Here is a 24,136-nt window from a genome sequence, read left to right on the forward strand (position 1 = left end):
ACTACTAATTAAGCACCTTATTTCATGTCTCAGAGACATCTATTGAAAAGTACAGCAGCTTTCTGCCATAGAGTAGGTTGTTCCACATGAATCTGCATTATAGTCCTGCATATAGCACAGGAAGAGACAGTACACTGGAGGAAAGGGGACTGTGTTGGATCATCCCCGTGCTCTGCCACTAAAGGCAAATTGAAATTTAGGAATGGACTACATCCAACCCTGGAGAGAATAACGTGCACAGAAGAAGCATGGGTTTTATCCACACGAACGTTTAATGGAATTCCACAAATTCCTCAAGTGTTCTGGGAATCTGATTCTGGTATTTAATATTGTGCAATCGCACGGCTCGAGCAGCCAGGCACTTCAGGCTGAGCTTCATCTGTGTCTTTAGTAGGATCTCGGCTACTCCTGTAGTGCTCCTGTCTAGTGGGGTTTTCTTTTCTTTGTTAGTCATGTCTGTGTGAGCACCAGCCTCTGCCAAGCCGATAATAATCGAATGCAGTGTGAGAAAGTCGCTAATGGGACGGTTGTACTGTACAATCAGATGGAGGGGGGTGTTCCCTGCATCATCTGTGGCATTAACATTTGCACCACAGTCTATAAGCAACTTGGCGACAGGGGCACTGGGGAAGCTGCAAACATCGTTCGTGTGAAAATCATCTACAGGCGTGCTGCAGTCAACTGCTAGATGGAGAAGGCTGTTTCCTTCTCGGGTGCGAGGGTCAAGGTGCACCAGCCGATAGATCTGTTTATTAATGCGGGACTGCTCTTCTTCAGAGCACTGAGTCTTGGTGGAAATACAGACGAGGTAGAGAAAAGTGCAAAGATTGCATTCGTGGTTTTCCAGTGTGGAGTGAGGATCAGGCTCTTGTGGGTTCTGAATTCGAGACATCCCGCGTTCGATCTCCAGGACGCTACATCTCAACACGCTCTCCACATCGTGCGCCTTAACTGGCTCATTTAGGTGAATCATCTGGGAGAAGACCTGAGCGAACCTTAGCAAGTCTTTATGTGTGTTGCGGTTTCCTTTCTGACGTAACTGTAGTGCATGCAGCCAGAGCTTAATACAATGCTCAAATTCCATGTTGTCTGCATACACTGCACCTCGATATATTATTGGGTGCGATACGTCAATGTTATCAGAGCCAAGTATTCGCTCACGTACAATAAGCCCTTCCATGTGTAATGCATCTGAATCATGGCGTATAGAATCCAACTCTCGCGGGGTGCGACATTCTGTTCTCATGCTGTAGGCTGGAACAGGAGGAAGAACTTCCTTGTGGAGGATGTTGTCAGGATCTCTGAAACGTTCCAGCATTGCCAGGTACAAGTACTGATAAGTCTTAGTGATATTATAGTTTTCTCGGTCATTGGCAAAGGAGGCTCCTAGCAGCTCAAGTGCCTCCACTCTGCTATGGAGATCACAATCCGAATGTGCAAGAAGCAGCTCCACAACTTCCGCTTTACAACTTTCCGCTGCTACCTTTAAGGGCGTCATCCCGTGTCCATTTACAACCATGGCTGCCTTCCACTTAACAAGCTCTCGCACAATGTCCAAGTGTCCAGCTTCAGCAGCAAAGTGCAAAGCTGTGGCCCCACAATGAGCCCTGGCATTAGGGTCAGCGTTCTGCTCCAAAAGGTAGCGAACTACATCCGTGTGGCCCTTATAAGCAGCGATCATTAGGCACGTATTGTCATATTTGTTGGCAATACTTATGTTTGCATTATTTTCCACCAGGAATCGCACAATGTCAAGTCTACCATCAAAACAGGCAGCACGAAGAGGCGTTGAATTGGTTACTGTTGTATGGTTCACATTAGCTCCATGGCCGACTAATAGTTTGACAACTTCATAGTGCCCTGCCCCAGCTGCACACCAGAGGGCTGTTGCTCCATCAATGACATAACTGCAGAGGTTAAGAGAAAAGAATATAAGTCATGGAAGGATAAAAACATATACATAGAATAAAAGAAAAAATACTATTAATGGGGTTAAGAAGTTTCCACCCCAAGAGCATTAAACCAACCCTGTCACTGACACCCCAAAGAAAACCCTATAAATGCAGAATATGAACATTTCTATTTCCTCCTTTAAAGAATTACCTTCCAATGATTTCTGTTACTTCCAGGTGGGTCAGACACCCGATCATCTTTTTGGGTGCTGTGGTTCTTCCCACCACCTGACATGGAACCACAGAGGACGGCAAGGGACATAGGGTTGTCTGACATTCCCTGAAGTGCAACCAGAGCTCTTCGAGTGAGCAAAGATTTAATGCTCACCAAAAGGAAGTATCCATCTTCATCTTTTACAGGGTACTTTACATTTTATCTTGGACAATTAGAGACAAGGTCACTTTAATAGCAGGCATATAGTAAGCATTTCAGGCATGCTAATAAGTTCTCTTTAAGATGGTGCTGCACTGCATTCCTAAGGCAAACAAACCCCACATAGTGAATGACACATGAACGAGGGATTGCTCATAATATTCAGTACAGTATATGGCAACCAACTGAGAGGCTACACATAACAAAAAGGTCCAACGGCACCTCTAGGGTTGCTCTGTCTGTTTCTTGAGGTATTTATATAAAAATACCCAGTATATGAAAATAGCTCCTTTATTAATGCGTTCTCTACTCACATGACCACCAACCCTCCCGGGTAATTTTGTTCCTCTCTAACTGGTTACTTTTGGGTGAAATTACATCAAATTAAGAAGTGACCAACTGCAGGTAACAGCTCACAGCCCTCTGCTCCTACCAAAAGCAGAGTATAGGAGCTGGTCTGTGCGTGCCGGAGCTTGTGAGCATGTGTGTGTGTGTTGGTGTTGGGGGGGGCGCCTACATGTCACCACTTCATAATATACAGCAGAAGGCCGACAATGCAGAGGCAGCCAGGAATTTCAATGGTTGTCTGAGAACATTGTTAGCCCTCCACTGGAAAGCTAATGCTCAACAGGATACTGGAAGATTAAACAGGTAATTGCAAAGACATATGAACGGAGGGTAAACATTGTCCTAATATCAATATTCAGTAAGGATTATATACTATACACATACTAGATTTTGCTTTTGGCAGCAGAAAGAAGAGGTGCACCAAAATGAAAATGTCAAAACCGAAATGCAAACAAATGTTAGGCCGAAACCAAAAATGTTTTTTATTTTAACTTTTTTAATCTATTTTTATCTTTTATTTATTTTTTATAAACTTTTAATTTTTATATTAATTTGTATTAAATATTTTTATTTGAAGGGGGTTTCGAGGAAATATTGGGGGTCTAAACAGACTCCTGATATTTCCCTTTTTAAAATAGAGTGTTCCTGTTCATTCATAACATGAGAACATACTATGTTTACTATAACCCCAATCATGAATGAACATGAGGTGATGTAGATCACTTCCCATTCATTCATAATTGGGGATATAGTAACCATACTCTGTCCTCAATTATTTACAAACACTCAGCGATCACTGAGTGTTTGTACCGCTCTCCTTCCTGTGTCAGTGAGCGAGCGGAGCTCAGCCTGCTGTCACAGAGCTGGCTGGCTCCGCCCACACACCGCTCTGCCAATCTGTGACAGGAGGCTGAGCGGTGCGAGGAGGAGAGACGCTCACAGCCCTCGGCCGCCTGTGACAGTTTCTCTCCTCCTCCCCGGGACACAGAGCAGCGCCCAGCGGGGAGGAGAGAACAGGATGCACCGCTATATGGGCAAGAAAATGGCACTTTGCCAAAAGTGCCATTTTCGCCCGATATGTTTCAGGGGCCGATATATCGGTGCATCCCTAGCAGAAACACTTTGAGGCCTATTTATATACAAGTCACAGAGTCTAGTTTTATGTCAGTTTAGGTAACGTGTGCATTATGTAGCAAGCATTACCCAACTCAACTACTTTTAGATCTATTATTGATTTGCTCTTCGGCATGTACTCAAGTACATCAACATCCTCATTACCTGCCTGCGACAACACAACTCTCTACATTTATCATCAAACCAAGAGCTGGTCACATTTATATATGGGGGTGCTTAACTATAGACAAAGCCAAACAAAGTCAAATACCAGCAGATATTTCTCAGAATTAAAAAAATGCCTTTATGCATTGGCTTCGCTAGTGATAACGTGACTGCTCTCTCAGCTCCACTCTGTGAACTGGTTGGGGTTGTGGGCAGCAGTGAGTGTCGCTTCTAGTGACATCAGTCACTCATCACAAATGTAAACTCCCTATTAGTGGAATGGGCTACCAGTCATTCCAGTCATCTGCACAACAGCCTGAAGCTGCATAAGGTCAGCGTAGACATCGGAGTGACAACACCACTGCTGTACTGTAAGGGGGTGGGTGAACATGGTCACAGAGAAAAACAGGAAGTTGCATTTATTAAAATTCATAGTTTTATTACTAAAGCTAGAAGAAAAAAAAAAAGATAATAGATTGACAGGATGCATCAATCCATTCCATCAGTCTTTAAAAGTGTGTTGGTTTTGGGTTTCCAAACACTTGAACACAAGGTACGTGCCCTTGTTCTTAGCATAGAACAAAATTCCAGCAGCCATTGTTTTGGAGGTCTTTAGAAAACCAGATGAGCCAGGCTAAGCATAGAGAAAGTCCTTGTTGACAAGCTGCCTCAAGCAAGAAGATGCCATGTTCTATGTGAGGAATAAGATGTGAAGTATATTCTTCTCACACACCATATTGGAACTGATTATGTGATTAACAGGGTGCCCCAACGACTCCAAAATGGTCATGGTGTCCAACGTGAGCAAAAGATGTTGCCAGCACATGTGCAAACTTGTCTTCAAGAGTAGAGCTTCCTTTGACTGTATGGTTGCATAGATGAGAATTTGGAAACATGCAGGGGCCCAGCATCAGGAATGTGAAGAAACATTTTGGCACCACGCTGGGATCATAGATCAGGCATATAATGCGGGCCTGTTGAAGGTTCCGTGTGTTCCTGACACATCGCTTAAGAAAAAAAGATTTTCACTTGACAAGCCTGTGGCTGTGCTGGCAACATCTCCTATTCATGTGAGGAATGAAGCCCCTTGTATCCTTATAAATACAAAGATAACAAGTGTACCAATGTGTAAACCTGACCAACCCAGGTTCCAACCCATCTGACCAATCCAAGGCCAACCCAGAGACACATCAATAAAAGTGGGGTCACCTCCGGTGTCTGCGATCACTTCACACAATACAAAGTTTCCTTTCACTCTATGTTTGTCTCCTACTTCTTCTCCATGCTGGTGGTAAATGTTTCAGCACTCTTCTTATACCACTATGGGAGAAGTCATCAGATCTGCTTTTCATGCTTGCCTTATGTGGTGCCTCTTACTGCGATCATCATCTTCCATCCACTTGTTTCCGACAGTCCCTCCAGCTATGGTGCTGGTCTCTGATCCACCGCAGACTCCTCGTGTCCCACGGTGTCTGTCCGACATGCACGCTTCTAGCTGCATCCATTGAGCTTCAGTGTTTCCTCCCCTCTACTGCTCATGCGCTCGCACACTTCTTCACAGTCATTCGGGAGCCGGGAGTGTTTCAGCCGGGAGCGAGCGGCGCTAGAACAGGTAAGTAATTAGGTATTTCCGTAATTTTAATCATGGGGCAAATATCTCCTGCTTCCTAGAATAAGATACATGCCGACACAAGAGACTTTCATTCTACTTTAACCCAGCAGTGATAAAGCTTCTAAAAATCAATGATCAGGACAGAAATGCACTTGGTTCACATGGGCAGCACAGACTCCTCCTTCCTGCAGTGCGTACAGGTCAGATCTCTCCCTCCTCCAGTGCGTACGGGTCAGAGCTCTCGCTCCTCCTTCCCGCATTGCGTACGGGTCAGATCTCTCCCTCCTCCTTCCCGCAGTGCGTAAGGGTCAGATCTCTCCCTCCTCCTTCCCGGCAGTGCGTACGGGTCGCGTCTCTCCCTCCTCCTTCCCGCAGTGCGTACGGGTCAGAACTGTCCCTCCTCCTTCCCGCAGTGTGTACGGGTTGCGTCTCTCAACTCCTCCTTCCTGCAGTGCGCACGGGTCAGATCTCTCCCTCCTCCAGTACGTACGGGTCAGAGCTCTCCCTCCTTCCCGCAGTGCGTACGGGTCAGATATCTCCCTCCTGCAGTGCGTAAGGGTCAGATCTCTCCCTCCTCCTCCGCGCAGTGCGTAAGGGTCAGATCTCTCCCTCCTCCCTGCAGTGCGTACGGGTCAGAACTGTCCCTCCTTCCCGCAGTGCGTACGGGTCAGAACTGTCCCTCCTTCCCGCAGTGCGCACGGGTCAGAACTGTCCCTCCTTCCCGCAGTGCGCACGGGTCACGTCTCTCCCTCCTTCTTCCCGCAGACTGTACGGGTCATATCTCTCCCTCCTCCTTCCCGCAGTGCGTACGGGTCGCGTCTCTCCCTCCCGCAGAGTGTACGGGTCAGGTCTCTCCCTCCTCCTTCCCGCAGAGTGTACGGGTCAGATCTGTCCCTCCTCCTTCCCGCAGAGTGTACGGGTCAGATCTGTCCCTCCTCCTTCCCGCAGAGTGTACGGGTCAGATCTCTCCCTCCTCCTTCCCGCAGAGTGTACGGGTCAGGTCTCTCCCTTCTCCTTCCCGCAGAGTGTACGGGTCAGATCTCTCCCTCCTCCTTCCCGCAGAGTGTACGGGTCAGATCTGTCCCTCCTCCTTCCCCCAGACTGTTCGGGTCCGATCTCTCCCCCCTCCCTCCAAGAGTGTACGGGTCAGATCTGTCCCTCCTCCTTCCCGCAGAGTGTACGGGTCAGATCTGTCCCTCCTCCTTCCCGCAGAGTGTACGGGTCAGATCTGTCCCTCCTCCTTCCCGCAGAGTGTACGGGTCAGATCTGTCCCTCCTCCTTCCCGCAGAGTGTACGGGTCAGATCTGTCCCTCCTCCTTCCCGCAGAGTGTACGGGTCAGATCTGTCCCTCCTCCTTCCCGCAGAGTGTACAGGTCAGATCTGTCCATCCTCCTTCCCACAGAGTGTTTATCACCTATCTTCAAGCTCCTCTGTACCCTTTATATCCGGGTCCCCGGCTCCTCCCTCTTACCCATCGAATCGCACGGTGCCGATCTGCTGTGTGTCCACCCGGTAGTGCTCCAGCAGCAGTCGGACCACCTTGCTGTGCCCGTTGCGGGCGGCGATGATGAGCGGCGTGGATCGCTGCCCGCCATGCTGGGTGACCGAGCCGAGCAGCGTGCGAACCTCCGACTCCGTCCGGTTGAGGAGCAGGGCGGCCAGGGTCAGCACCCGGCCCTCCGCCGCCGCCTTATACACGTACGCTGACAGCCCCTCCAGGGCCATTCCCGGGGTAACGGCTGCAGGAAGTCCGCAGATACCCACTTCCTGTCAGCTCTCCCGGAAACAGCAAATGGCACTAAAGTTCCGGGTGGACTTCGACTAACCTAAGGAGGCGGAGGAGGAGGGTGTGTTTACATAACACTGGGCGGGCATGAACAGCGGAGCCGCCTCTTTGTGCCAACCCCCGTGCCGCCGTCCTCCTCCCCCGACCCTGTCTCCGTTATCGGTGCAGCCATGACTCCCAGCGTCATTTCCACAGACCACAGCGGTGTACGCACACTCCTACCTCAGCGCTCACGGCCGGACCTAACCGCTTTATAGGGAACCACGTGATACCAGCTCGGGTTTCAGCCGAGCCCCGCCCCTGGCCCCACCTGTGATTGGTTGCGGCTCCTCTGTCCGGCAGTCCTGACCCTGGCGCGGAGTGTGAGGGATGCAGAGCGCAGTGCGGAGGCGGCATCAGAACCCGGGCTCACCGGCCAGGTACCGGGGACAGCAGCCATAGACATGGACAGACAGCTGGGGGGACCCTTAGTGTGGGCCATGGCTAGTACACACAGCTCCCCCCTCTCTGAGTGTATGGCAGTGCTCTGTGTAACGTGGAGCATAGTCTGTGACTATCATAGGACACCCCAGGGGGGGTTAGTTAATGCTGCTGACATGACATTGGCCCAGGTGGGATAACCGATCCCGAGGAAGATCGGCCTCCTCATGTGTGTAGAGGGGCACTTTTTTTTTTTAGTAGGTCAAGTGTGTTGTCATGTGACAACGTGCTTTTGCTTTGTGCGTTGGCACCCACTTCGGCACACATTTAAGGATTTAGGATATGGAGTGCGTAGGATTAATAGCCATGGATCAAGGATCCTGTACAGGTCACATCAAGGATCAAAATTCTATCCTTTTTTTTTTTTTTGCATCATGATCGGGGGCATTGACGCGTTTGCATTGCGTTTAAATGCAGCTTGCATACAGATGGGACATCCCTGAGTGTCCTTGCCTTGAGCCTGCCATGATCAACGGATGTGGTGTGAACGGACCCTATGGGGCTGATATATAAAGGTATACGCTGGATGAACACCATTGGCATGGCATTACTGCTGCTGGATGGAGCTACAGGAGCATAGAAAATACCCCTCTGCACCATCTAGGGGCTGTGATGGGTTCATACATCAGCACCCACCGTATGTGTCCCGGGACCGTTGTCACCTAGGTGATGGGAAATCCAGACCTGTACGGTGGTCACCAGAATAGGAGGTGAGGGGGCTGTAATGTCTTCATACATCAGCACCTATGTGTCCTGGGACCGTTGTCACCTAGGTGATGGAAAATCCAGACTTGTACAGTGGTCACTAGAATAGGAGGTGAGGGGGCTGTAATGTCTTCATACATCAGCACCTATGTGTCCTGGGACCGTTGTCACCTAGGTGATGGAAAATCCAGACTTGTACAGTGGTCACTAGAATAGGAGGTGAGGGGGCTGTAATGTCTTCATACATCAGCACCTATGTGTCCCGGGGACCGTTGTCACCTAGGTGATGGGAAATCCAGACTTGTACGGTGGTTACCATAATAGGTGAGTGGAAAATATTTCAATGGTAATCACTTCCTGTTGTGTCGCTGGGACCAGAAAGGATATCGCCCCGGGCAGCTGAATAGTAACAGACCATTTTTAACCCTTTCCTACTTTGGCTTTAAATAAGGAGGCTGTGCCGTGACAAAGTTTTTACATGTGCGAGTTGGCACAGTTCCAGACTTCTCTAAGCAGCAGTATGATGTCGCTTGTTGATTCTGAACTGAGAAAGCTGGTCGGATGACCAGCCAAACATCGTCAAGAAAAATACAGAAAGTCCAGTTGCCTTGATTGATTTTTTTTTTTTACAGATGTACCACGACCTGAATTAATGAGAACCTTCACAGGGATGTTGCTTGTGCACCAAGCAGAAGAGAGAAGATTATTCTTAGGGGTCTAATTATGACCAACAAACAGTTTGCTGAGCCATTTGCCCTGCGAATACGTGTGAAAGTTCGTTCTCTGCGAATGGTGCAAAAACAAATGTTCTTAATATTTTTTCATGTTGAGTTAAATGTAATACCAAATTATGGCCACTAGATGGAGCTGAGGAATTCAATATTTATATTCTATGCTCCTCAGCTCCACCTAGAGGCCATGATGCGATATTACATTAGACCCGTAAAGCAAATATACTAAAAACGTTTGTTTTTCCTTCATTCACATTGAAGGAACATTCACAAATGGCTCTGTGAATTATTTATAAATAGACCCCTTAGTCTTGGTAAATCATTCACATGTACAGAATACAATGGTGGACATCAGTGGATAGCATTAGATGGCATCTTACTGGATTCGAAAAAAGATTTATGCTGACCATACGCATTACAGTTTTCAAACAGCTCTGGATTGTAAAACCAACCGAACAGATCAAAGCAACCTGCCTCCAAATGCTCTAATCTTTTCACAGTTCTGATAGGAATAGGATTTGTTATGCAAATTGTCGAAATCTGAACATTTCAGCATGTAACCAACATTAGATTGCTGATTTTGTTCTCCCGGAACCTTGGTTGATTGTAAATGATCCATCGGTGCTGAGTTCTGGTTCTAGACTTGGAAGGTGCACAGCTGGTTTTGTGTCATGTGACGCAATTGATTCACTTCCGTTTCTCTCCTTGTAATAGATCATGTTTATTGGTTTGCTAGATTCGGGGGAGTACAGCAAGATGACGGCTCCAGAAATTCACGCTTTCACCTGGACCTCTGGTTCTACTTTACGTTGCAGAACTGGCTTCTGGACTTTGGACGGCCGATCGTTATGGTGAGCTAAATCATTATGATTGGAAACACTTTGTAAAAGCAAATGACATCCGCAGATTGTGTGCCATCAAATTTAGATTGTGCAAGAAACATTGTTCAGAGAGTAAAAACTTTGTGTTATTGGCGGTAACTTAGATCCCCAAACATTCCAGTACAAGGGTCACATTGTATATTTTTACCAATATTAATTTATAAATTGATTCATTTTAAATTAATGAATATGTCTCCCTTACATCCAGGAGTGACTGGAGGGAGGGAGAGAGAATGAGCTGGAGGGAGGGAGAGAGAGAGAGAATGAGCTGGAGGGAGGGAGAGAGAGCAGGAGAGGGAGATAGAGAGACTTAGTATTATATTTTTTAAATGTTTTTTCTATTTATTTTCATTATTTTCTATCATATTAATTTCTCACACTCCTATGACTGGTCTGGCTTCATATATTTATTTTCTACACTTTCACTATGCACATTAAAAACTGATCCTTTCCCCGGGTGTAAAAGAAGAAACGACAAATGTCCTGTTTTGAAGGTTTGCTAGTGATTAGTGTCCTAAATAATTTATTTGTATTAAAACAGATGATGTGGTTTTGAATATTAAGTGTAAAAGCAATCCCTCTTTGTGCTCTGAAAGGAACACAAAAAGGTGAAAAAGTGAGGGCAGTAACCTAATATTGATCTCCCAACAGATGAGATGTTGAACACGGACTCCTCTGGTGAAACACAATTTGTGTTGACATGTGATATTGCTGTTTACTGTGTCCCTCTGTGACTTCATAGACTTGCAAGCTGTTGGTATGGTGGCTTAAATGGCGGTGACACAAGCACAGTGGAAATAAGTAGATTCTGAGGCTGGAAGAACAGTTTATCTTCTTAAAAGGTGGTGATGCCAGGAACATTAAGCTGTGATAGGCTTGCATTTGTGTCACATTATCCTGTCGGGTAACATGAGGCGATGTGTTCTGGGCATGAGGTTATTTGGTGTGTATTACCTTTTGGGGTTCCAATTTGTTTCAGAACCGCCAACTGTCAGAAGATGCTTTGTACCTGAGGAACTTTGCTGGAGACTGAAGCTCTTTATTGCATACAATGAGTTCTGCTGTGCCACACCTGAAGTTGAACATACAGTCTCTAGAAGACATAATGTAATATTGCTATTTTTCCAAATTTCCAAGCTCATCAAAGCGAATGGAAACATTAACAGTCCATATGGTTTTATCTGTAATGATCCTGAATCCCATTTGTTTGATATACTGACATAGACACAATCCAGGTTTAGATCAAAATAAGATAATGGGGTAGATAATCAGTATGAGTATTGGAAGGTCCAAAGCAAGCTCTACTTCATTTACTTGCTGTATGAAGCCCTCCCTCCTCCATTGAAACTGTTTGCTGCCTGGCTGAATAAAAGTGCAGGACAAACCTGCTTGGACTGTTCCTGGGTGTCCCTGTCTTGTGCATATCCCAAAACCAATTGCACTTTCACTTTAAACCAGCTAAACACATTCCAGGTGCATCCAAACTAGGGATGCACCAATACTGGTTTTTCGATATCGAGTACGGTACTGATTGTTTTTTCGGTACTCGCTGATACCGGCATCCCGGGGTACCATGAGCACGGCTTATCAGGATGATGGGAGGGGGGGTCATTCCTGATTGGCCAAGAAGTTAGCTCCATGCTCCCTCGGGGCACTGCCCAAATACCCGGCATCAGTGCATCCCTAATCAAAACAAAATGTGTTTAATGTCCAAAGCAGCTATAGCAGTAGAAATGCCTGTCCACTGCCAGCAGCCGCAGAGTGAGTGTGGAGAAGCAGTGGTTTCTCTGTAGAGGTCCACCATGCAACCTGCTGAGTTAGACCAGTAGCTCTGTAGTTGGCAAAGATCATGTTCCCTGCTGATTTGGAGAGCTCTGACTCAGCAAAGGTGCATGTCAGACCTCTGCAAAGAGACCACTGCTTCCACACAGAGACCAAGGGTCCCACTCTACAACAGGCTTTTCTACTACTGCGTTTTAAAGAAAACAAACTGTAAGACTTTGAACTCCTTTTGTTTTTCAGTCACCGGGAATGAATTTAGCTAATTTAAACTGAAAGTTCAATTGGGCTTGAGCCATGCAGAAAGACAGGGACACCCAGGAACAGTCCAAGCTGGTTTGTCCTGCACTTTTATTCATCAAGGCACCAAATCGTTACAATGCAGGAGGGCTTTGTACAGCATTTCCATAGCATAAAACAAAAAAAAACATCTGCTCATCCAAGCAACTAAGTAAACTCATGTCAGTCCTAACAATGTCCCCCTATAATGAATTCCCCAACACAAACAGGCAGCTCTTGTACCTTTTTAGTGTTCTGTCAGCAGTCAGCCTTTTCACTCTGCAGCAGGCCCCCACAGCAGACAGAGAGAGAGACTCCTGACCGTCAGTCTGCTCACATATGTATAAAGCCCTACGGACAGCTGAGAGTAATAATCGGGTCTGGCTACCAGGTAAGATGTGACCTATAAACGGGGGCTTTATCCCACCCAAAGTTCTACAAAGCCACCAGGCTGCAGGACCCAGAACAGAACGTAAGAATCTGAGACAATACCGTCCGCAATTCTAGCTATATAGGGGGGTGTGGTATTCTTGTCAAAAAATATATAACTGCTGTTCAATCTGAAGCCAGCTATGATTTTCTGAAATGGCAACAAATTCCGGTTTTGTCTCACTGTGGTTCTGGCAATGTGCATCTGGGGGCATTCTGTACAGTCTCTATACAGAACACCCACAGAAGTCTCATTTCCTGCTTATGTCATTGACTGTCATTTCCAGATGTCTGCCCAGAGCTTGAGGTAACACTTTAGGCATCCCCAGGTCTGCTGTTGAGTTTTCTGCAGCATCTTTGGTGATATATGAACCATACATGTTCAGGGATGCTGGGGTGCAGGTCTCCCCCTTTTTACCATAGAAGGATGCAGCAAATAATTCTAGTTGACAGGCCATCCACTTAGCAGTCTGTTGGAGGAAGTTACTGTACTGGCCTTTTTTTTTGTTTTTTGTGACATATACGAAACAAAAGCAGGTAAACAAATACGTTTCTTTACAACATATATAACTCAACAGTTGATTGTTTGTTTGGGTTTTTTTTAACAAAATTAGGTTTCACTTTAAAATATGTCAGTGGCAAAACGTTCTCATCTAGTTTCCTTTGTGTCATTGTTTCAGATGGTGTAAGTTAGGACTTGTGGCTGCCCAATACATGACTATATAATGCAGACATATACAGATAGGATTATAGTTAGTGCTATAGAGCCGTGGCACGAGGAGGAGTTATTCAGCTATATGCTGCCTCTACAGACGTGGGTGAAAGGTTCATTTTTCCAGCAGTTGTTTCAGTTATAGGTTGACACTAGTGTACTAAAACACTGCAGTCCTCCAAAATATTTTGGAAGGTCTTTCTGCTATACACAATGTGAATTCTGGTGTTACCATTCCTCCCGTCCCATTCTTCATAGTATCAAATGAAAGAAATAATAGGGGGGGGTGGATTGGGATCACGTCAGCGACAATCAGTAAGCACCGCTTGGCCTAGAAAAAAAGGCGATGGTCCCGTAGCATCATTGGAATGGCCTGAAGATGCAAATAAAAACCCTATAAAATCCAACCAGCAAGGGCCACAATGGGGAGGAGGTCAATTTCTGGGATAGGGCACAGACTCTGGACTTTGGGCTTCACGTAATGTTACTGAAGACTGTAATCCAGATTGGATTGGATCTTTAAATAAGAAAATACAGGTTGTATTCATGAGTGTTAACAACTGCAGCAGGGTGTCCATTTTATTTCCATATGTATATTTTGTTCTTATATGAGCCTATTTCCATGCTTTCAGAAGTGACCACGAGCACTGCTAAGCTGTAGTGACATAGTTTTGTTTTCTGTTTTCTCTGCAGATCATCCTTCCCTTGGACTGGTTCCCGCTGAATAAGCCCAGCGCAGGAGACTACTTTCACATGGCTTATAACATCATTACTCCACTGTTGCTCCTGAAGGTAAAATAGGATAAATATAAGGATCTCTTGTTTACCTAGAGCTGAACTCCAAGTATATACAGTATATTTATATACTTACATCAGCTTGGCCCAATGCATATTTTATACCTGGTAGGGCCATGGGGATCCTGTAAAACACTTTAGTAGCCGGAGCTTCTTCGGGGTCCTGTATGTCGCAGGGGGGGTGCTCACTCGTCACATCAGCCATTTAGAGAACACTTATTATTGTATCAGTGAACAAAAGACGTTTTCTGATTGGATGAGGGGCGGGTCATGATATATGTAATCTCTTCTTTGTATGACTTTTAATAAGATGTTCTATACATTTGTATCTGAGGCAGCACTTAGTTGCTAGCCACCTGTGATGTTAATCCCTTTGCCCTCTGTGAACAGATCCTGTCCCAGTGTCTACAAAACAGAGTGTTATCTCCTTCCTCTGGATGGCTCCACCTGAGTAAAGTGTCTGCACTGCTTCATTAAAAGGAACAGGATTTGGTGCAGAGACCTTATGCCCTTTCCATCATTAGGAAATGAAAACAGTGTTAATAGACTTTTGCGGTCATTAACCTTCTCATACTGCAAATACATGATCCTCATTTCCCATATTCAGTAAATCGTAGTAGCCCCACTTATAAATAGTCAAATATTCTAAGTGAAACTCTGATTGCCATGCTCTGCTTCACTTGTACTCTTGATTTCTCTTCCAGCTGATTGAAAGGTCGCCGAAAACTCTCCCAAACTCAGTGATTTACATCAGCATCATGACCTTTGTGATGGGGGCTAGCATCCACCTTGTAGGGGACTCCGTAAATCACAGACTGATCTTCAGTGGATATCAGCTTCACCTGTCTGTGCGGGACAATCCAATCATGCAAAAGCTGCAACCCCCCACTCTGGTGAGAAGGCGGGGGGTATAAAATGTGATTTTAGGGTTCAGCACACACACAGGAGGTGAGGAAGCTATCCTACCTTAGATAAAAGGGTGTATCTAAATAGAGGAGTGGGTTGACATTTATGCAGGGTCGTCCTCACCACCACATTTCAAGATTTTGGTTGGTAATGGGGTGCTGACCTAAAATAAAAAGTGTTTGGGAGTGTTTCTGATGTCAGCGGGTTGCATCTCCGTCTCCTCTTCCCCAGGTAGCAGTTTAGTGGACATACATTTGTATTCCTACAATATCTATATGTTCTCGCTGGAATTCCATATTTCAGCAAGTGATGTTGTAGATGAAATGCAATATTGCAGCTTCAGGAAAATCCATGCTGATGATGGAGGGGCACATTTTCTACATCCCCTTTTTTTTAAATTTTTTTTTTTTTCACTTCAGAAGTACAACTATGAGCAAACATGTCTGCGCCATTTCTTCTATTTTTAGTTCCATATCCCCAATTTTATTGCTCATGGTCGCATACAGCATGGCTTCCTATGTCCATGATGCTGTCAGAATTCATTTACACATTGACTGTCCTGGACTTAATTAAATTGTGTTTCTAAGCAGCTTTATTTTTAATGCATTTTTGAACTACATATATAAAAAAATGTTAAACCAATTGCAGTCATTGTGCCTTGGCACAGCATAGTGGACAACTGAACACTTAGTCCATTTGAAGGTAAACCAGCAAGAACAACTTTAAACATACTACGTACTAGGGATGCTCCGATACCAATTTTTTAAGACAGAGTACGAGTACCGATACTTTTTTCAAGTACTCGCCAATATGAATTAATTATACTTTTTCTTAAAGGGACAGGTCACATTTTTTCTAAAGCAATACAAAATCATGATTTTAGGTCAGTTTCTTAATATTATGAAGAACATGAAATGAATATTTATCAAGCCATTGCTAACTAAGGCTTGTATCCCCATAGTGGGGAAAATAGAAGACCAGAACACTGTATAGTGTGGCACAGCTATATCCAATTCTGTATACCTCGCTTTATATATTATGAACTTTATAAAAAGCCAGGTATGCAGAATTGGATATAGCTGTGCCACACTATACAATAATATACTGTTCTGGGGTCTGGACATGTGTTCATCTATTTTCCCCACTATGGAGCTACAAGCCTTAGTTAGCAATATCTACATTATTTCTTTATTTAATGTCTTTTTTTTTTTAAATATTATATGCAGTTAAACAGCATTTTTGTGCCCAGCCCCCATGCGGTGCTGCAGTACTAACCTGCTGTGTCGTCTTCTCCGTCTGCTTCAGCCACTCCGTGTCACAGCCTAGTCATCTGCTCCATTCTGACCTCTTCTCCCGCTGATTGGATGATGACAGGCTTCCTCACCAGTCACTCCTGACTGGTGAGGAAGCCTGTCAATCATCCAATCGGCCAATCAGCGGGAGAAGAGGTCAGAATGGAGCAGATGACTGAGGACTTGTAGGAGGAGTTCGCGGCCATCTTGTTTAATTGAAGACACTATGGAGGTCCTGTGTGCGGCGATTTCGGGTCCTTGAAGATGGCGGATGCGGCACAGGTACTCGTTTTTTGTATCGGAGTATTTGCACAAGTACGAGTTCTCATGCAAATACTCGGTATTGCCGCCGATACCAATGCTTGTATCGGTATCGGAGCATCCCTACTACGTACCTCTCCTCCCCTTCCACCAGAATATTTCTGATAGTGACACCAGTGGATGGTGTCTGCATAATGCGTGTTTAAATGGCCACTTGCAGTCACAATTAGAAGCTGACAATTCAGAAGCACAATTGGTAGACAGATGCAAGAAAGACCTTCATGGCAGGATCACCAGGCATTATTTTAATTTTTCTGACTACTAATTTTTCAGATTTAAATACATTTTAACGTTATAACATTATCATGTTAAAGCTTATGTGAAATTATAGTGATTGGGTTTACATATACACTAATACTTTGATTCCCTGATCTGGAGCGAGGACTTCTGACTTTTCTGAGCTGCATACTTGATTCTGGTCAGGGGAACTCTGACAGCCACAGGCATGACTCCCAAAGGCAGATGCATGATGGGATTAGTAGTCTCCCCAATGCTGGCAGGCAGATGTTTGCCTACCCGTGATCTAGGTCAATAGGTCACAAAATACTGAGCTCAGTAGATCAGCATAATAGTCAGTTATCTGGCATTATCAAGAGGAAGTTAGAAATGACAGGGACTGTATATCTTATCCTGATGGGTTTACTTTAATGTCTCAGTCCATTAGATTGCAGGACAAGAGTAGCAGAGCTGGGAAATAAAAGAAGCCAGTGGCACCTCATCAGCAACTACCAATTGGTAAAGAATAGGTTTAGGCTGTATGGACCTTGTAAAGAATAATCGCACTGATGCAATGTCCTGGGCAGTAAAACAGGCTAAATATTACACATGAGTGTAAACACACTTCTAATAGTGGAAATACCAGTTTAGAACCAACCTGACTTTGGTTTGCTCAGCCTTTAGGGATCAGGCAGTGGCTCTGTTTATTTCACCTTTGGTTGTAATACTAGGAAGTGAGAAGACCTTGCTTTACCAAGATAGCGTGTTTAACGGACCCAAAGTGCTGTCACCTATTTAGGCTCATGTACAGTATGTGGCCTTTTATGTCACAGCTGCTTTTCTCCTCCATAGAAGTCAATGGGAATACAAAAGTAACTTTTAGCTTAGACGCAGCCAGTGTTGCCCGGACTTTGCATCAACACTGATTCTCTTCCCATACAAGTTAATAAGAAATGCAAAAGCAGCTTGAAGCAGGTTAAATGCACTGGTCAGTGAATTTTTGTATAATCTTAGAAGCAACTCAGGCAATCGGCATTTGCCCATTAATGCAAACCCAAACCTGCCTGTAAAGACCCTAAAGCAGTGGTAGGCAAACTCCAGCTTTCCAGCTGTAGTGAAACTACACATCTCATCATGCATCTGCCTCTGGGAGTCATGCCTGCGGTTGTCAGAGTCTTGCAATGTCTTATGTGATTTGTAGTTTGAGGGATGGAGATTGCCCACCTCTGCCCTAAAGCGAATCAAACATAGGGCTGAGTTTTGTTTGCTTCTACTATTTCTTGTGAAGATCTTCCTGCTGTTGGCCCTGCTCCTGCCCACCTTAGCATCCTCTACTACAAAAAAAAAAGTCTTCCAGCTACCATTCCTCCTGTTCCATCCTCAATATCATAAACAAAGAAATCCAACTTGATGTTTAGAACTCCCCTATTAATGTCCCTTATCAATGTAGGATGGGCCTGCAAATTGAAGGACCAAGTCCTTGAAGCCAATGACCTTCATAAATAAAATGAGCCAGGATCTACCTAACATAAAAAAATCAGTTTGAAGAAGGCTGGTTATTTTAATTGATTGCTATTCAGCCAAGGCTCCTTGTTATAATGCAGCAACAATGGCCCTTGTTTAAATTCTGTGTCTTACAAAATGAACTCTCAATACTCCATAGCTATCCAAGCCCAGGTGACATGAGTGAAGTATCTCACAATAAGGCCTGGTGCATTACAGCTCCAGCACCTGAATAATATACCCTTTAATGCTTTTGTTATCATGCACCCTAAAGTCATGCCTTCTTCTCTGACTAAGCACAGTGAGGGGAATGTAGCAAAACTCGAGCAGACAGAATCTGGAGCAGTTGTCCAGGGCAACCAATCAGCTTCTATCAGTTGGTTTAGTTAAGATTTGAAAATGAAAGAGAGAAGCTGATTGGTTGCCATGCACAGCTGCTCCAGATTTTGTCTGCTCCAGTTTTGATAAATTCCCCTCAGTGTATCTAGGAAGATGTGCTGCAGAAACATGCAAAATTAAGTAAACATTCACCTAACAAACTTTATTATGTTATGGCATAGAATAGGTTGATCACACATTTCCTTTTGCATACAGTAGTTAATGACCTGCGTAGCACCGATCTTGCATAGCTTACAGTTAACATGTTGTACTACCCCTTTCAGATCTGGACATTTACATTTATATTGTCTTTTGTGTGACAGGTTGACTCATTTGAGCTGCTATATTACTATGATGAATACCTGGGCCATTCCATGTGGTAAGAATGTGATGATGTAATGATGGGGGGTTGGAAGGGTTCCAGTTTTTGTACTTCCTGTGAATGCTATACAGTATATAATTTTTGTTCCCAATATGTAAGCTATAGAAGAATAGTTTAAAGCCTAGCTGAACTTTCACTTTAAATTGACTAAATGCATTCCATGTGCATCAAAACAATGGGTGAGCAAAGTTTGGTAGTTCATTTTATTTAGAAAGCAGCAACAGCTTAAATAGAAAAGCCCGTCTCCTGCCTGCATGCTGTAGAGAAGGACCCTCGCTCTGTGTGGAAGTGTTCTCTCTGCAGAGATCCAACACTTTTATAGCTGTAGCAAAGCCCACACTCCATGCTGTTTTGAAGAGCTCTGGCAAAAAAGAAAAAAATATATATATGTATGTGGATGCACCGAAATGGAAATTTCAAAACCGAAAATGTATTTTAATTTTTTCAATTTTTTTTTATATTTTATTTTTATTTATTTTTTATAAACTTTTTAAAAAAATGTATTTATTCATTTTTTTATTAAATATTTTAATTTTTTACTTTTAGGGGCTTCGGGGAAATATTGGAGGTCTAAACAGACCCCTGATATTTCCCTTTTAATCTATGAGTGTTCCTGTTCATTCATAACTTGAGAACATGGTATGGTTACTATAACCACAACTATGAATCAACAATGAGGTGATATAGATCACTTCCCATTCATTCATAATTGAGTATATACTAGCCATACTCTGTCCTCAATTATGTACAACAACTCAGCGATCGCTGAGTGTTTGTACCGCTCTCCTCTCTGACACGCTGTCACAAGTGGTTGAGCGAACGGTGCAGGGAGGAGAGCTCAGCCTCCTGTGACAGCGCGGCCTATCTCCGCGCACACACCGCTCTGCCGCACTGTGATAGGAGGCTGAGCGGTGTGGGATGAGAGACGCCGGCCGCTCACACCGCTCTCCTCCCACATCGCTCGACCAGCTGTCACACTTTCTCTTCTCCCCGCTAGGACACAGAGCAGCGCCCAGTGGTGAGGAAAGAAAGCAGGGATGCGCCGATGTATTGGCAGGAAAATGGCACTTGGCCGATATGTTTCGGCGGCCGATATATCGGTGCATCCCTAATTATATATATATGTATGTGTAGAGTGTTTAGCAGTACCACAACTCTAGAAAGTATTGCCTTGGTGCATTTAGTAGTATAATGAAGGTTTGGAAAGCACCGAAAGGTCTTCCAGAGGAGCAAAGACATAAAATCACAGGTTTATTACTATTTATATGTATGATGAATAGGACAGATTTGTCCATAATGCTTTTGCACAATTCCAATAAAACACTAGTGGAAATGCTGGCTCACACTACTCTGTGAGAACAAAACATTACGTCATCTCCAATCACTTGAAAAAGGCTTTTAAAATGCAGTAGAAATCCGATACCAAACGCCAAACTCTTCTGCTAATGGAGGTATGTGACAAACAAGTGGCACATTTACTGGCTGGCTGGACTTTTGTGTTGGACCAGCTAGTTTGTACTGAAATTGTAACTAAAGTAAAATCTACAAAATCTGGAATGGTTTCTTCACTGCGTGGGTGTTAAACCGTAGATAAAAAAGGAAATGAGATGTGAAATCTTTGTGTCTAGAATCACACGGGGCCAAATATTGCTCTATCAGACAAAAATAAAAATGGGGGAAATTCTGTGTATTTAAAAAGGAAAAAAAATAGTTTTTGCTCTTTATTTCTTTAATGTCTTTGTCCCTAAACTCTGTTTCCGTTATTATAGGTACATCCCATTTTTCCTAATCCTGTTCATCTATTTCTCTGGCTGTTTCACAACAGTGAGAGGTGAAAGCAGAATGCCCCTGTCAGCGTGGTCTTTGCTGGGCCCCAGCAGTCTGTATTACTGGTAGGTGTGGTGTACTCTTTACATGTATGATGGACTTATACAGGCTCTACATTCATGATTATACCAGTGTAGATGTATCCTGGAGAGACAGCATTACCCGTTGTATCCTGTCTCCAGCAGTATTTCTAGAGAGAGAGATAATGGTGTTAGTCCTCATCACTTTATTCACGTAATAATCAGGGCTTTAATCCAAATTTGGCCTCCTGACAGTGTCAGCATTGTAAGCCAAGGCAGTGACTGTGACCCATTTGTAAGGCCTTGTACAAGCTGTTCATCTTTGTGCAGTATTTGTCTGAATTGTTGCCTTAAGCCTTAACCCTCTCACGGCCAGCAACGTATGCCTTATGGCGCTGGCAGCGGCCCCTGTAAACCGACTCCCAACGGTTATAGCAGGACTCAGTCACGGACCACCTCTCAATAAACTGATCTGATTCGGCGTTGGCATGGAGTGTAGCCGGATTCTTTCTTTACTTTATTCCTGTTTGGTTGGAGTGAGGACACACTCCTGCTGGCGAGCACCCGGCTGTCTTTCCCCTGCGAAAGCTAAAAGGAGGAGCGGTGCTTTATTTCTATGCCTTGGTCTGGAGGGGTGGGGGGGTTATTAGAACTGCAGGTAAGTGTGTGTACATAGAGAAATAGAGATATCTATCTATCTTCAACCAATGTATTTTCTTTGGTGTTGGTAAGGATTAAAACCCTTGAGAAGGCTTCCACTCATGTTTGTCCTGAAGGCACAACAGGAAGGGAGGTGAAATCTCAAAGTCATGGGAAATCCAACCTTTAACAGGCATTGAGATAGGTTTCCTTACTGGGAGGTTTCCTCCTCTTCCAACAAATCTCACCAGGACAAGATGTGATGGGGAATCTATGCAACAGGAACTCAGACACTAATAACAGCTTAAAGTGTATTTCCTCTTTTGCAGTCATATTGGATAACACCTATTTCATACGAGTATTTGTTACATGTTCTCATTTACATGCATTACTTAAAGTGCTGCTTACATATTACTAGTTTTCCCTAAACTGAATCTTCCTGTGCAATACAAGGGGGCTGGGAAGGTTAATGTTAATGATATATTCCAGTTACTGTAATTATGTAATCAGTTGTCCTAATAAAGGGTTAAAGATCTAGAAGCATTGTATGTTAATAAAGGGGAGCTCAGTCTGTCCCTGATCTTTCTACGCGGACAGACAGAGTTTCCTGACGCTTTGAGATTTTAAGAAAAGTTCCAAAGGCTTGCTCCACAGACGCACAAGAAAGATTTTTTCGGTATGCTGTGTACATGGGAACACTTAACAAACCTATAGTGGGGGGTTTCTCAAATGCAAAAGTGGAAATATTACAAATCAGGTTTAACTTTTCCTTTTTTTTATCCACAACTAAGAAAGGTTTTGGTTGGCGTTTCTATATAATTGCATTTTCAGTACTTCTACTATAACAGCCTAAAATCTATTATCTTCTGACAACGCCCTGCACAGCAGATATCAAACTAAACGTAGGAGGCTACACACTGTGATTGAGTTTTCCCGGCGCTGGGATAGAGCGGGGTTTAAGCAGGCGACAGTAAAGGAAAGCACAGGAGGACTAGAGGAGTGTAAGAATGCCCTTTCATAGTCCAGTAAGCAGGCTGGTGACACAGGAACCTGCAATACTCCTTTAGGTAATAGTGACACCTTGCTTGCTATGCACTGTTGCACGGATGTTTGAATTACAGACTGGCTAAACAGTACTACAGTTATGTTAACCAGGATAATAATAATATGGTTATGTGTATATCAACTATGTATTTAGTTATTTTCCTAAGGTCAGTATTTTACTTTTGGTAGATGGAAGATGGCACCCATATATGATATCTAGGAAGACTTGGTTTGCAGTCAGTGGTCTAGTTCATTTAGGAGGTGTTCAGTAGGGTTGAGGACCAGGGCTCTGTGCAGACCTCTCCAGTTCCTCCATACCAAAACCAACAAGGGCCAGATCTTTATGGTGCTGGCTTAGTACACAGGGGTGGGCACAGTCGTGCTGGGACATAAAAACAGTCTTCACCAAACTGTTGCTACTATGTTGTTGGCACACAACTGTCTAAACAGGGGTAGCCAAACTCCGGCACCCAGATGTGGTGAAACTACAAATCCCATGAGGCATTGCAAGATTCTCACAGCCACAGACATCACTCCCGGAGTTTCACCACGGCTGGAGGGCCGGAGTTTGGCTACCCCTGGTCTAAAATGTTGCATTAACAGTACCCTCCTTTACTGGAAACACATGCTCTCAGTCGTTTTGAGAGGTATCTACATACTGTTGGCCTTGTAATTAGGTGTAATGGTTAGTTGTCCACAAACATTTGGCCATATCATGTGTACTTTATGTATTGTGTTCCATTCTGTTTCTCACCAGACATTTCACTTGCTTGTTTTGCAGGTACCTGGTAACTGAGGGCCAGATCTTCATAATCTTCATCTTCACATTCTTTGCAATGCTGGCCCTCATTCTACACCAGAAGCGTAAGGGCTTCCGCCTGGACAGTAATGGCCTCTTCTTGCTGCTCTCCTTTTCAGCTACTTTAGTCCTCATTGCTGTTTGGATTGTATGGCTGTGGAATGATAAGATTTTGCGCAAGAAATACCCTGGGGTGATATATATTCCAGAACCATGGGCCTTCTATACATTGCACATCAACAACTTGCACTAATAGTGGTCGGGTCCGGTTCTTCTCCCTAAGAGCGGACATAAATATAGGCATCTCTTAGTCAGTCTTGTCACCCCAGTAGAAGGGGTGATGTATAGGAAACCCTTGTTCCTTTATTCAAACTATAGTAGAGTGGTTTATTCACTTTTTATTTACCTACAAGTCTATTTTAATATTTTATCAACTGCTTCAATCAGCAGTGGCACTTATTAGATATTATGAGGGAATTTAGCAGACAGGAGTTTTAACATTTGGACATAAGGGTTAATTATACACGAAACTGACTTCGATGCAAGGTTTTTAGTGGAGAGTTGAAGCAGTCTTTTGATTAAGGCTCTCAGACCGCGGCAGTGACATCTCTCCCCTGAGTTTCACCATATAGACAAAAGTATGTGGACACTCCTCCAAATGATTGAGTT

The 24,136-nt window shown here is 44.2% G+C and overlaps 2 protein-coding genes across 2 annotated transcripts; one reads left to right on the forward strand and one right to left on the reverse strand.

The window, feature by feature from the left end:
- Positions 1-10: 10 nt before the first annotated feature.
- Positions 11-7,392, reverse strand: FEM1B (fem-1 homolog B). Its single transcript, XM_018552829.1, has 2 exons — positions 7,035-7,392; positions 11-1,907 (listed from the first exon to the last, which is right to left on the reverse strand). Exons 1-2 carry the CDS (start codon positions 7,286-7,288, stop codon positions 272-274), a joined length of 1,890 nt encoding a protein of 629 aa, XP_018408331.1. The 5' UTR covers positions 7,289-7,392; the 3' UTR covers positions 11-271.
- Positions 7,393-7,572: 180 nt separating this feature from the next.
- Positions 7,573-23,902, forward strand: CLN6 (ceroid-lipofuscinosis, neuronal 6, late infantile, variant). Its single transcript, XM_018552835.1, has 7 exons — positions 7,573-7,768; positions 10,002-10,116; positions 14,039-14,137; positions 14,845-15,033; positions 19,080-19,135; positions 20,908-21,030; positions 23,450-23,902. The coding sequence occupies exons 1-7, from the start codon at positions 7,719-7,721 to the stop codon at positions 23,718-23,720; spliced, it is 903 nt and encodes a 300-aa protein (XP_018408337.1). The 5' UTR covers positions 7,573-7,718; the 3' UTR covers positions 23,721-23,902.
- Positions 23,903-24,136: the final 234 nt, after the last annotated feature.

The sequence above is a fragment of the Nanorana parkeri genome, unplaced genomic scaffold, assembly GCF_000935625.1.
Source record: "Nanorana parkeri isolate BGI_ZX_2015 unplaced genomic scaffold, ASM93562v1 scaffold98, whole genome shotgun sequence".
Taxonomy (NCBI): domain Eukaryota; kingdom Metazoa; phylum Chordata; class Amphibia; order Anura; family Dicroglossidae; genus Nanorana; species Nanorana parkeri.